The sequence below is a fragment of the Oppia nitens genome, unplaced genomic scaffold (genome assembly GCF_028296485.1).
Source record: "Oppia nitens isolate AA-2021 unplaced genomic scaffold, nextdenovo-longstitch-racon4-pilon3 scaffold4_pilon_pilon_pilon, whole genome shotgun sequence".
In the NCBI taxonomy this organism is placed as follows: Eukaryota; Metazoa; Arthropoda; class Arachnida; order Sarcoptiformes; family Oppiidae; genus Oppia; species Oppia nitens.
Genome location: NW_026533232.1, coordinates 8,446,260 through 8,460,000, shown reverse-complemented (window position 1 = coordinate 8,460,000; position 13,741 = coordinate 8,446,260). Strand labels below are relative to the sequence as shown.

Here is a 13,741-nt window from a genome sequence, read left to right as displayed (position 1 = left end):
CAACAACAACATCATTCCTCACACCATAAGCACCATCACGGCGGCCAACATCCAGTCAAAAAAGAGTTGGACAGCGAACAGTCATTTGCCGAATCCAGTGAACGCAAGTCTGAAAATGATTTATACCGAGAGATTCGCGATCTTAAGGCACAGCTAAAGATGTCACAACAGGCACAACGAGAACTGAAATTATTGTTGGATATGCATAAGTCTGTAGACAAAGAAAGGAGGTATGGATTGGATAAATGAAATGGTTGTGTGGATTATGTGGACATTTGACATACGTTTTGTATTTTTTTTTCTTTAGAGAAAAGGCACAACTTATGGCCTGCGAGAAGAAGGCTAAGATCGAGTTGGAAGAGCTGAGACAACAGATGAAGAAAATGCAGGAAAGCGAGCGCAGAGATCGTCGAAAATTGGTCGACGAAGACATTCTCAGGAAACACAGTAAATATGAAGATATGATTCAACAGATGCAGAAAAATTTGGCCATTCAGAAACAAGAGGAAGAAGCTATGCTTAATGAAATGGAAGTAACGGGACAGGCATTTGAAGACATGCAGGAACAGAATCTAAGACTTATACAACAGTTACGGGAAAAAGATGACGCAAACTTCAAGTTGATGTCCGAACGAATTAAATCCAATCAAATTCATAAACTACTAAAAGAAGAGAAAGAGATGCTCACCGAACAAGTGATCTCTCTTCAGGTACTTTCTTAGCCAATCTGTGTCTATCTTTGCCAGAAATAGATCCCATTTAATATTTGGTTGGTTTATATAAACTGTATATATATTAGGCTCAGGTCGAGGCCCAAAATCAAGTGGTGCGCAAACTGGAAGAAAAAGAACGACTGCTTCAGAATAATTTGTCGACAATTGAAAAAGAGTTGAGTCTAAGACAACAGTCGATGGAATTGCATAAACGAAAAGCTGTTGAGTCGACACAATCGGCAGCTGATCTCAAATTACATCTGGAAAAGTATTTGGCACAAGTCAAGGAAGCACAGAGTACTGTCGCTGAAAAGACCAGTGCGTGGCAACAGGAGTTCTTCAAAACACAACGACTCCAAGAGGACGTCCAGTTTTTTAAGCGAAAGTACGAAAGGGCCAAAAAGTTTGAATTGGCCACAACTGCTGATGAAGTGCTTCAGGTATGACACCAATCATATTAAATGTCTTGAAATATATTTAATACCTAATCTTGTTGTCTGTTTATCTCTACTATTACTCTATATTATAGGAGGAGATCCGTGAACTTAAAGAGGAACTTACCTGTCCGTCATGTAAGACAAAACGCAAAGACGCTGTACTTAACAAATGTTTTCACGTGTTTTGTTTTGATTGTCTGAAAACACGATACGAAACCCGACAGCGAAAGTGTCCCAAATGTAACCAAACGTTTGGTGCCAATGACTTTCATAGGCTTTATTTGGCCTAAAAATATTTGATAACTGAACTAATAATTTAATTTAACTTAATAATAATAATAATATTAATTATATTTAATTATCAGCACTTATTAATTAACAAATTTTTTATATATAAGTTTCTACTATTTATTACTGATTCTCTACTCTGTATTTTGACCACTCATTAATTATGATTGTAATAAAAATGTTTCCCAAAAATATATTTCGAGTTAACTATTATTTTCCAACTAAAATATAATGTTATTATTTATTTTCAATAGATGTGTCAAATTTATCTCAATAGTTATATAATGATAATCTGTATCTGAATTATTATAAACTCAAAAAAGAAATTTTAATCACTGTTTTAATAATAATAATAAACAGTTTACATATAATTGACCTAAATTTCTAGGTTTAAATTGATTTACAAATAAAAAGAGGGGAAAAAATTAAATATTCAATTATATAGAAATTTGTACCTAGGGTGGAAATTTTTTGAGCTTGATGATTTTTGTTGTTGTTTACTGCTAATTCATTTACACGTATATTTTGATAAAATATATTTTATTATTACAGACATGTATTAACAGTATAAAAGTTATAGTCTCATAGTGTCATCAAAGTAAAATATGTCAACCTTTTTAATATAAGTAAATGTTTATATAGAATAATACTATTACATTCATATGTAAAGGTACCGAAAGTGGAGATATAGACAAACATTTAATAATAATAATAATGTGATATTATTTTGAAGGTCGTCTCTTACAATACAGTATAAGCTCTGTATTACTATTAGTCTATAGATTGTATGGAAAAACACTAATCTATTGGTTGTTGTATTAGTTGTTTCCTAATCTCAAGTTATATATCATATTAGAGGTCATTATCGGTACCGATATTATTATAGACAGACTACCAGTGCTTATAAAAATCTATTTCATTCAAACAGTGAAGACTAGTGAAGAAATTAGTTGTCAAAACTTGTCGTTGAAATTGTTTAGTCATATAAATCCAAATTCATAATTACCGATAAACCATGAGTTCGCCCATCAGAGTCTTGATTACCGGTAAATTGATTGTCGGGCCGACCCGATCGTTAACTCTCGTAATGATTGATAACATTATTTTTTTTTGTTTCTCAATTTCCAGGAGCCGCCGGTCAGATCGGCTACAGTTTGATTCCATTGGTGGCCAGTGGACAAGTATTTGGTGCCGATCAGCCAGTAATTATTCATTTGTTGGACATTGAATTTATGGCCGGTGTACTCAACGGTGTGGTTATGGAGATCAACGATTGCGCCTATCCGTTGGTCAAATCGATAGTGGCCACCACTAATGAAGCCGAAGGTTTCAAGGACATTGATGCGGCATTTTTGGTAGGATCTATGCCCCGACGGGAGGGTATGGAACGTAAGGATCTGTTGGCCGCCAACGTTAAGGTTAGTTAGTAAATGAAACGGATTTACTGATTGTTTAAATTTATCGCTAAATACAACATTTGTGTATCGATTAGATCTTCAAAAGTCAAGGCAAAGCACTGGCCGACCACTCGAACCCAAACGTGAAAGTGCTGGTCGTCGGCAATCCGGCCAATACTAATGCGTTGATTGCGGCCAAGTATGCCGCGCCGAAGATTCCCATTACCAGCTTTACGGCTATGACTCGTTTAGATCAAAACCGAGCGGCCAATCAGTTTGCCGCTAAACACGGCGCTGCAGTCAAAGAGGTATCCCGAGTGATCATTTGGGGCAATCATTCATCCACTCAGTTTCCCGATGTAAGCAACGCTTTACTTCGTGGCGAAAAAGCGCCGTTTGACGGACACGACGACGCTTTTATTCAGTTGATCCAAAAGAGAGGTGCAGCCGTTATAGCCGCTCGTAAACTGTCGTCGGCTATGAGTGCGGCCAAAGCGGCAGCCGATCATATGCACGACTGGTGGAACGGTATGTTAATTGATAGCAGATTTAATTCCGTGTCCACAGAGTTAATGATTTATATATAATTATGTATTTCAGGTACCACTGAGTGGGTGTCAATGGGTGTCGTCTCCGACGGTAATAAATATAACGCACCCGAAGGTGTTATTTTTAGTTTCCCCGTTACTATCGATTCTAAAACCAAAGAGTGGAAGATTGTTGACGACGTACCGCTCGATGATGTGGCCAAACAGCGACTCAAATTGACCGGCGATGAGCTGCTGGAAGAGCGAACCGAAGCCTTGGCGGCGACCAATTAAATGGCCGCCAATCGGTTCGGTGTGACAGCAATTTTTAGGGACAAGTTTTAACTGAATTATCCAACAATTAATTATAGAAATAATGTTTAGGGTATATATCATAAAATTTCAATTAATTTATCGGGCAATAAGTACAATTACCAATGTAATATATATACCAAATTATAATACTGTAATACCGGTAATTTTTAACTAAAAAAGTACATTTTATTTTTGATGCTATAATTTTACAATAATTGTAAATTCAGTACATAGTATAATGAATCTAAAGTTTCTAATGAATTAGTTCTATAATTATATATTATTTTGTTATATTTTGTTTTTAAAAATCAAATGATTTTATTTTTTTGAATTTTTAAAAAATTAATGTTTAGACACTTGAATATGTCATATATTTTGTTGTTATTGATTGGTATATACAATATGTATGTTTGTGTGTGATTTAGAAACTCATTAATAAATTTGATTAATAAAATTTGCAAGTGAAGGATTTTTTTTTAATTTGCGTTTTTATGACTACCAGTAATTATATATAGCTAAAAGTGAGTTAATTTGGTAAATAATATTTTTATTATTAAAATATTTAAATTTTATTATATTTTAAATTTATAAAATAATATTTAATTAACTAGTAAACTATTTTAATAATAATTATTGTCTAAAATTCTTAGCAATATTAATAAAAACTTATACTACTGTATAAACATACTATAGCTGTAAATAATCTGTAATACAGTACCGGGTACTTACTGTACAGTATATACACAGTAAAACTAGTGATATTTGTATCATAAAACTAAATTACAAATATATATATTAATAAATATATAATAATATTTACTAAATATATGACAAATTATTTCTATAATTTATTATCCATTAACTGAAATATACAGTATGAATTTATATAATATTTTTGTTTTTTATTTTTAATACAGTATCTATAGATATTAATATAGATTTTTATGATTATTAATTAATTAATTTTTATTCTATTTATATTACTTTACAATAATGTAATAGTAATATAAATGTTATTTTACTAGAATAATTGTCTAGAAATTTAAATACTGTATATAGGTTATCGTTTAATAAGTTTTAGTATTATGTATACTAAATTAGGAGACAAATTTATATGTGATTTCGAAATTTTTAATGAAAATCATCCATATAAATTTGATTATACATTTGATTTGTTTGGTAATTTTACATTAAGTGAAAACAATTGGGTAATAAGTTATTATTATTTATTTTAAAAAATTAAATATCTTAGTCTGTAATAAAAGTTTTAATTCAATTTAATAATTCAATTACTATTTATTTTTATTTTATTTAATAAAGACACCAAATTTTGACTTTAAATTTTTATGTGGACATCACTTTTATGTGATATACGAATTGGTTAGACGATCAAAATATGGGTAATTAAAATTAGTTAATAAACATATCTTAAAAATTAATTTAGATAATCTAAATATTTTAAAAATCTTATGAATTTGTAATTTCTAACATAATTGATTAGATTTTTAAAATTTATTTAAACATTGTTTAATTTAGCGTAATTCCTATTGAACTAATTGGAAATAATAGCAATTTAGCTTTATATGAATTGTCATTAAAATATGCAGAAAATAAAGTATAACTTATTAATATTATAATTATTAGTTGTAATCATTTGTAAATATATAAATTTTTATTAATTGTAGCAAGCAGATATAATTATAAATGAATATATCCTTAATGATAAGTTAATTGAAAATTTTCATTGTATTTGGCCATACAATGTACTCAACTTTTTTATTATTGGCAGTAAATACCCGACAAGTGTTTCAAATAGTTTTTATGGCATATTCAATATCCTAGATCAATATGTATGATTTATTTTAATCAAATTTAATTTATTAAATAATATATAATATATAATAGTTTTGGTTTGGACTTTTACTGGCAATTTTATTATGCAATTTATATTGTACATTGAATATTGATAATATCAACAAATTGTATATTATTAATTGATAATTTTAAAAAGTCTAACTTATATACAATTTTTTTGCCTATTATTTTATTATCAGTAATAAATCCAAAATTAAATTATATTTTTCAAAACTATGGTTGGTCATAAATGCTTTGATCATTACTTGTACAGTATATATTTAATGATTATTATTTTGTATGATATAATTATTATTATAAATAATTATTTTGTACTGTATATCCAGGTCAAGTAAAATCCAATATAAACAAATTACATTATTGTTTATTATTTGGTTCATTACTATTGGCAAAATTTTTAATATTGAATTTATTGAATCAGGAAATTTTATCAATTTATATAAATATTCCGTATGAAACAATTGATACTTTTGAACATTTATTAGATAAACCACAATTGAATATTAAATTTCTTATGACTGATTTACAATATGATTCATTTAAGGTATATTCAATATATAGAGTACTGTATATACAATAATTGACAAAATCTAAATTAAAAAGTTTGAGGACCTATAACTCGTAAACCAATAATACAATTTTGATGAGTGATTTTAGTTGAATCAATAGAAAGACCAATAGAGTTCATTTGATTGTCAATATGGCCAACAATTTATATAATATATTCAAATAATCAATTTAAAATACTATAATAAATATTTCAATTAATTAGGTTTAAAGTATTTCATCGAAATTGGATCATTTGTTTGCGAGTTATCTAATTTTCTAATTTAGATATACCGGTTATTGTATATATATATATATATATACCTATATGGGGCAACCGCGTTAAGTACTAACAAATCTATAAAGTATTTAATTAATTTTTTATGTCAATAATTTTCTGCTATCCGGTAACATATGTTGTGAATTTTGATATTGAATTTAAAAATTATTGTAATTTTAATACTTAGAGTCGTTGATTTTTTTACTAAATAATTTTTATGAGTTTTCTTGTTTTAATAAATAATAAACAAAATATAAAGTTTTAGTGAAAGTTGAAGTTTATTATAAAATTGTCATCAAAACGTAGTGTCGTTAGGCTTTTCTACTCAAATAATATTTTTATGATTTTAAATTTATTTATGAAAAATTAATATTTGAAAAATCGTGTGTTAATTTTTAAAGTCATTTCTAATTTGGAATAAAGAATATTTAATTTTGAATATAATATAATATATCACTTATTTTGAGGACCTTTTGAAATAGGGTTGGGATAAGAATCACATTTTATTTTGATAACTAATTTAAGTAATGTTACTTAAAATTTTTGTTAACATCAATAGTTATGCTAACACTTACAGCGGTTGTCTATAAACATGTATTTAAGAAATTATAAATTAAAAAAATATATTTAATTCTAACATTTGGTTATTTACACACAAAGAATAAATCTAATGAAATTGAAAATCAATTGATAAAACGATCCATACTATCGGTCGACAGTAAGCCGTTAATAAATTTGGGTTACAATGAATTGGCCAAAAATATTAATCCATTGATGAAAGGCGTTCAAGAAAAACTATCACTGATTGTTATAATGGCTTTTGATTTCATTAGTTTTGTTACACACAGTCAACACCGTAATCAACGGTTACATATATCCAGTCGGGCCTATCAGTACACCAGTTACGCACATTTGACATATAAGCACAGGGATGACAAACATATCATTCATAAACATTACAGAAATATGTATGTTTTTTTAGGTTTAATGATACCTAAAAATTTATACTGTAATTAAATGAATTAATAATTTTGGTTAATATTTAATGATAACAATCTACCCTCTCGTAGACTGTTAGCCGGTCGCGAGTCTGGTCTATACAAAGTCTGGACCGAGGCTTTTGTAGATTATGGTCAACAATATCTACAGACTGATGATCCATATGAAGAGTCTGTATCCGATCCCTATGATAATCATATGGAAATGGATTCACTTAAAATAGCTGTCGGGCCATACATGTCTATTATGATAATTGCTATTGGTGCTTTTATAGGCGAAATTGTTTTTAATTTATATTTTTAACTGTTATTAAAATTGAATGTTATAATATTTGCACACTAATTTGTCAATTAATATTGATATTCAAAAATACATATTTTATATAATATTGTTAAATCAGTCTATTAGTAGTTTTGCAATCAGTCAATGATTATTAACATAATTATATCATAAATAGTTATTCAATGATTATTCTATAAATTATACTAAATATTAACTTACAAATAAAATTTTAGTTACTTAATACATAATAATTACAATTAATATACTACAACTAAATATTTTTAATTTATATTTATTAGTTGCAATAATATTAATTAGAATTATAATACAAAATAAATAATAATCTAAATTAAATCTAAAATCTAAGCAAAATTTTTTAAAAGTGTAATCTATTTTATTAAGAATTAAGTTATTAAAAATGATTTAATTTTATAAGTAATTTGATTTAAATAGTAATTTCAACTTTTTAAAAATTAAATACAATATTATTTTAATATTCTATTGTGCAATGAATTATTGTCTAATAATAACTTCTATAAATATCTTCTATATATTATTTTTACAGTATATTTTATAGTATTATAATACAAAATAATAAATCAATAATATTATTAATTACTATTTAACAACTATAAATATTACAAAACATATTTTTATAATTTACTATTTAATTACTTAAATGTATATTTAATTACTATTTTATTATTTTTTTATAATATTGAATGTAGAGTTGGTATAAAAGGAAATTTCTAAAAATATTAAGAAATTTTTATTTTGTTCTTTCGATACTTTTTATTATGTAACTAACTATAATTATTAGTATAGATTAACGATTATTGTATTTTAATTAATTTATAATCACTGCTAGAAAATTATTTCAATTTAATATATATATATTATTCTTTTTTAAATTAAATTAATTATAAATCTAAAAATTTATAATAAAAAATCAAATTGTTTGTATATTATTGATATATTAATATATTGAGGATTTAATTTTATGGGAATCTTATCATAATAAAAAGTAATTTCTATAGAAATTGATTTGAAAATATTTTTTTTGAGAAATTTTCTTAGAGGAATTTCTAAATGTTAAAATAGATTTATTATTATTTATTATTAACTTTTTGATTTTAGCAAAATTAATTTTGATCGTACATTTAATATAATATTAAATTATTAGTTACTAAAATTTGTGGATATTATAGAAGATAACATTAACTTTGTATTATTATCATGTATGAAAAAATGGGACCAAATGCTATATGTGATTTTAGTATATTTACTGAAAATCATCCATATAAATTTGACTATACATTTGATATACTTGGTAATATTACTTTCACTGGAATCAACTATGTAATAAATTATTTATTAAATTTAAAAAAACATATTGAATAGAATATTTTTCAAACAATTAAATTTTACTATTTTTTGAAAATTTTTATTAATTTTAATAAAGACACCCAATTCTGACTTAAAATTTCTATGCGGACATCATTTTTATATAATATACGAATTGGTTAGACGATCCAAATATGGGTAATAAAAATACAAAAAAATGATAATTTATAAATAAACTATAAATTTATTAACCATTGTTTTAAATCTATTAGCATAATTCCTATTGAAATTATTGGCAATAATAGTAATTTATCGAGTTATGAATTGTCATTAAGATATGCACAAAATAAAGTATAAATAAATTTAAAAAAATTGTATAATTATGAGTAAACTAAAAAAATTGACTTAATTGTAGCAAGCTGATATAATTCTAAATAAATATATTATTGATGATAAATTGGTAGACGATTTTCATTGTATTTGTCCATACATTGTACTAAACAATTATATTATTGGCAGCAAATACCCGACAATTGTTTCAAACAATTTTTATGGCATTTTCAATATTTTAAATCAATATGTATGTTAAAAAAAGAAGTTCAATTTTACTATCAAAAAAATAATTGAAATTTTTATTTATTATTTTAAACTAAATTAATAGTTTTTGTTTGGAATGTTTCTGACAATTTTATTAAGCACTATGTATTATACATTGGACCATGATAACAAATTTGATTTGTATATTATATATAATAATTATTGACTAATTACAAAAAATTATGCATAATTTTATTATTATTTAATATTAGCAGTAATAAGTTGACAATTAAATTATATTTTGGAAAACTATGGTTGGTCATAAATGCTTTAATCATGAATTGTACAGTAATAATATAATAAAATTATTATTTACTATATTATAATTATTTTTATTAACAAAACATTTTATTTTGTATCCAGATAAAGTAAAATTCAATATAATCAAGTTTTCAAATGGTGTATTGTTTAGTTTGTTACTATTGGCAAAATTTTTTATACAAACTTTGCTCAATCAGGAAATATTATCAATTTATATAAATAGTCCATTTGAAACAATTGACACATTTGAACAATTATTAGTTAGACCACAATTGCATATTAAATTTCTAATGTCAATAACACAATTTTATTCATTTAAGGTTTGAATAATTTTTGAATAATTAAAAATTTTGATAAAAAAAACTAAATCAAAAAATAATAACATTTAAGAATAAGGCCAATGATATTGAAAATCAAGTCATACAACGGGCTATAAAATCGGGTGATTATATGCCACTATTGGACAGTGGTTTCAGTGAAATGTCGACAAAGATTACTCAAATGTTGAGAGATAACCAACAAAAACAATCACTGGTTTTCATTATGGCTTTCGATTACATTAGTTTTATTATAGACAGTCAACACAGTAATCAGAGACTACATGTTTCCAGTCGGGCCTATCAGGAGACCAGTTATGGACATTTATATTATAAGCACAGGGATGACAATAATATAATTTATAAACATTACAGAGAAATGTATGTTAGTTAATACGTTAGATTTAAAAACACCTAAAAAATTATATATGAATAATAATTTCTATATTTTGTGATAATAACTATTTAACCCTTACGCTCCCCCTTCCCCTCCCCCATAGACTGATGGTCAGTCACGAGTGTGGTCTATACAATATCTGGTACGAAGCTATAAAGGATGTCACTCAACGAAACATAAGATCAGATGATTCATATGAAGATTTGGTATCCGATACCTATCCTAGTCGTATGGAAATGGATTCAATTAAAATAGCTGTCGGACCATACATGTCTATTATGATAATTGCTCTTGGTGCTTTTATAGGCGAAATTATTTATCATAATTGTCATATTGACTCCTAATTTAATATATCATTGTAAATAAATAAATAAATATTTAAACCTTATCTATACAATATTGGTATCAAATATATTATTATAATTAGTAATTAATTATTAAATTATTTTTTAAAAATAAATTCAACAAATATATAAATTAGAAAAATTTATTATCTGTAGTTTTTATCTATTAAAACTAAAAACTATAATCTAATTTACTATAATATTATTATATTAGTATTAATAAATATCTTAATTATTAATATTAACAATAAAAATATGAAATTAATTTAAGTTAAACTTTTTCTTCTTGAAGTCCATGTTTGAAGAACATCATAATCGGCACTTCAGCCGAACCGTCCTCTTTCTGTCTGTACTCTAGAAGACCAACCATACCGTCGGGATTAATACTTTCGCCTAAAAAGAACTGCAAATCTCCGATTTTCGGTAAAATCTTTTTGACCGCTTCGGTCAGCTTAGACTTTGCCTCAATAATCTGGCCATCCGTCCACTCGAGACTCTTCCACTTTTCCTGAAGATCTTTTGTATACGTCTTCAGATAATTTTTGTAATCATTTTTACTAAAACCTGTTTCAGATAGTCTTTGATTTAGTACCAAATCGAGACCCGTCTCAACCGTTTCGTCAGTGCCTACATCTCCATCGACTCCATCATCAGCTGATGGATTAAAACCGGCGATCTCTATCTCTCCTTGTTTTCTGGTCACAGGTCGACACTCTACTTCATAAAGGCTATCATCAATCAGTCTTACTTTGGAAGAGTCGGTAAACATCTCATCGCCGGTCAATAAATCCTTATAAATAATCATTTTGTGTTAATTGATTTATGTATATACAGTATAAGATATCCGATGATGACTACAACAAGTGTATACAATAAGTTTTGACTGAAAGGACAGTATGTTTGTACAATTTGACAGACAATATATAATAGGAAAAGGAAGTCAATTGATTTTATTTATTTATAATATAATTATTTTATTAATATAGTATTAATTTAAATACAATGTTATTTAAAAAATTTAATATTTATATTCAATAATTATTATTAGTCATAACTAGACTCATAATTGTTATCATTTATGGGGAATATTCCTGTTATCAAAAATATTTTCCCACTGTATTTGAATTTAATATTAATACAAAATTCTTACCTATACATTATATATATTAATATCAATAGTATTTAATCATACATTATCTACTTTATATTCATATACTTATTATATACTAACTATTTTATCAATGGTATGAGTCATTATTTATTACTTTAGATTTTAATTTTTTTTATTATACTACAGTAGTATAAATTTTTAGATAACAAATTATGTTTTGTACAGTATTTTTATAGTTATTTACTAATGAATGTTTTTTAAAAAAATCTAAATTATATTATATTCAATTATATATGTTGTAAATAAATAATTTCAAAAAATAAAACTATACTTTTATAAAAAAATAAATAAAATATGCAAAACAAATAAAAAATAAATAATTATAAGTGTATTTTTTTGAGGCAAAGTCTAAGTAGGCTTCAAGTTTAAATGCATACAAACAAAACAATATAAGTTTAAAATTTAATTATTATAGTTCAGAGAAAACATTTATTTATTATTTAATACAAATTATCATTTATAATATAAATGAGTATATAATTTAAGGAAAATTAATAATAAAATGTCAATATAATGAATAAAAAAAGTAAAATAAATAATAATAAAAAATAATATCAATATCATGAAACCATTAATAATACAATTATGATATATTAATCTCTAAAACGATAATTAATAATATATTATTTGAAGGAAAACAACATTAATTTTATGTCAATAAACTTTCAACAAAACAATAAAATTGAACTAATGTTGTTAATATATTAATTTATAATATATATTATACCTATATGAGTATTATTGCTGTAATAATTCACACCATTAATTAGTGTAAAAATTGATACAATTTTTAAAACATTAATTATAAGTGACACAAATAGTATTTTATATGATTTTTATCAAATAAATAAATATATTATATTTTTTGGTAAATTAATAAATTTTGAAATTAAAAAAATATAAGTTTGCTTAATTAGTGCACAAAATAATTATATAATAATTAAATCAATGATTTAATTCATTTATTAATATTTAAAGTGATTTTCCCGTGAATTTAATTTCGTCAGTAAATTACTGGTAATTATTTGCTGAAAAAGTTTGCATTTTTTGTTGTTTAACGGGGAAAGTAAGACAACATATAAATGAATTTCATTAACATTTTTGTTAAACAACTTTAAGGTTATTATATGTGAATGAATGAGTGAATAGTGAAAAATAAGAAATAGTAAAAAAAACATTTTAATTTTTAAAAATTTTATTTGTTATTAATTTATAATTGCATTTAGACATTGTTATTCAAGTTTTAATACAAGTTTATATTGAAGTTTTATACTGTATTATATTATTATATACTGTATACCGCTATAGGGAATATCCTATTAGTGAAATACAGTAAATAAAATTTATTATAATTTTATTTATTTATTTTAATTTCATATTTTTGACATTCAATCACAAGTTATAATAAAAATTGCTAATAAAATAAAATATAATAAAAAAATTATTCAAAGTATATACTATATTAATATTCAATGATATTATATTTTTTATGTGTGTATTCATAAAATTTCAAATATACGCCTAAATAATAAGTCATATTCAGTATAATAGTCACTACAATATATATCGTGAGTTTGACTAAACTTTCCCAACTATAATACATAGGGATTGTGTTTATGTATTATAATAATTGGGATTAGTTTTATATGTA

General features: G+C 25.0%; 4 protein-coding genes across 6 annotated transcripts in view; 2 read left to right on the top strand and 2 right to left on the bottom strand.

Moving 5' to 3' along the window:
* The window catches only part of LOC128959426 (E3 ubiquitin-protein ligase Bre1-like), a 4,134-nt gene extending 2,608 nt beyond the window's left edge, over positions 1–1,526 (top strand). For 2 of the 3 annotated variants that reach the window (XM_054305371.1, XM_054305372.1), the window contains 4 exons: positions 1–230; positions 308–710; positions 800–1,153; positions 1,243–1,525. The exon at positions 1–230 is cut by the window's left edge and continues 90 nt beyond it. In XM_054305371.1, coding sequence (XP_054161346.1) covers positions 1–230; positions 308–710; positions 800–1,153; positions 1,243–1,440 — 1,185 coding nt within the window. In that variant the 3' untranslated portion in view covers positions 1,441–1,525. Of the gene's footprint in view, positions 231–307; positions 711–799; positions 1,154–1,242 lie in introns of all 3 variants that reach the window. The other variant, XM_054305373.1, reaches the window with a different exon arrangement.
* The window catches only part of LOC128959428 (myb-related protein B-like), a 395,191-nt gene that overhangs the window by 166,557 nt on the left and 214,893 nt on the right, over positions 1–13,741 (bottom strand). The window lies entirely within an intron of this gene.
* Positions 2,192–4,019, top strand: LOC128959439 (malate dehydrogenase, cytoplasmic-like). Its single transcript, XM_054305391.1, has 4 exons — positions 2,192–2,484; positions 2,567–2,856; positions 2,931–3,363; positions 3,436–4,019. Exons 1-4 carry the CDS (start codon positions 2,454–2,456, stop codon positions 3,654–3,656), a joined length of 975 nt encoding a protein of 324 aa, XP_054161366.1. The 5' UTR covers positions 2,192–2,453; the 3' UTR covers positions 3,657–4,019.
* LOC128959444 (translationally-controlled tumor protein homolog) lies at positions 11,191–11,849 on the bottom strand. The gene has a single exon (XM_054305397.1). It carries the CDS (start codon positions 11,722–11,724, stop codon positions 11,191–11,193), a length of 534 nt encoding a protein of 177 aa, XP_054161372.1. The 5' UTR covers positions 11,725–11,849.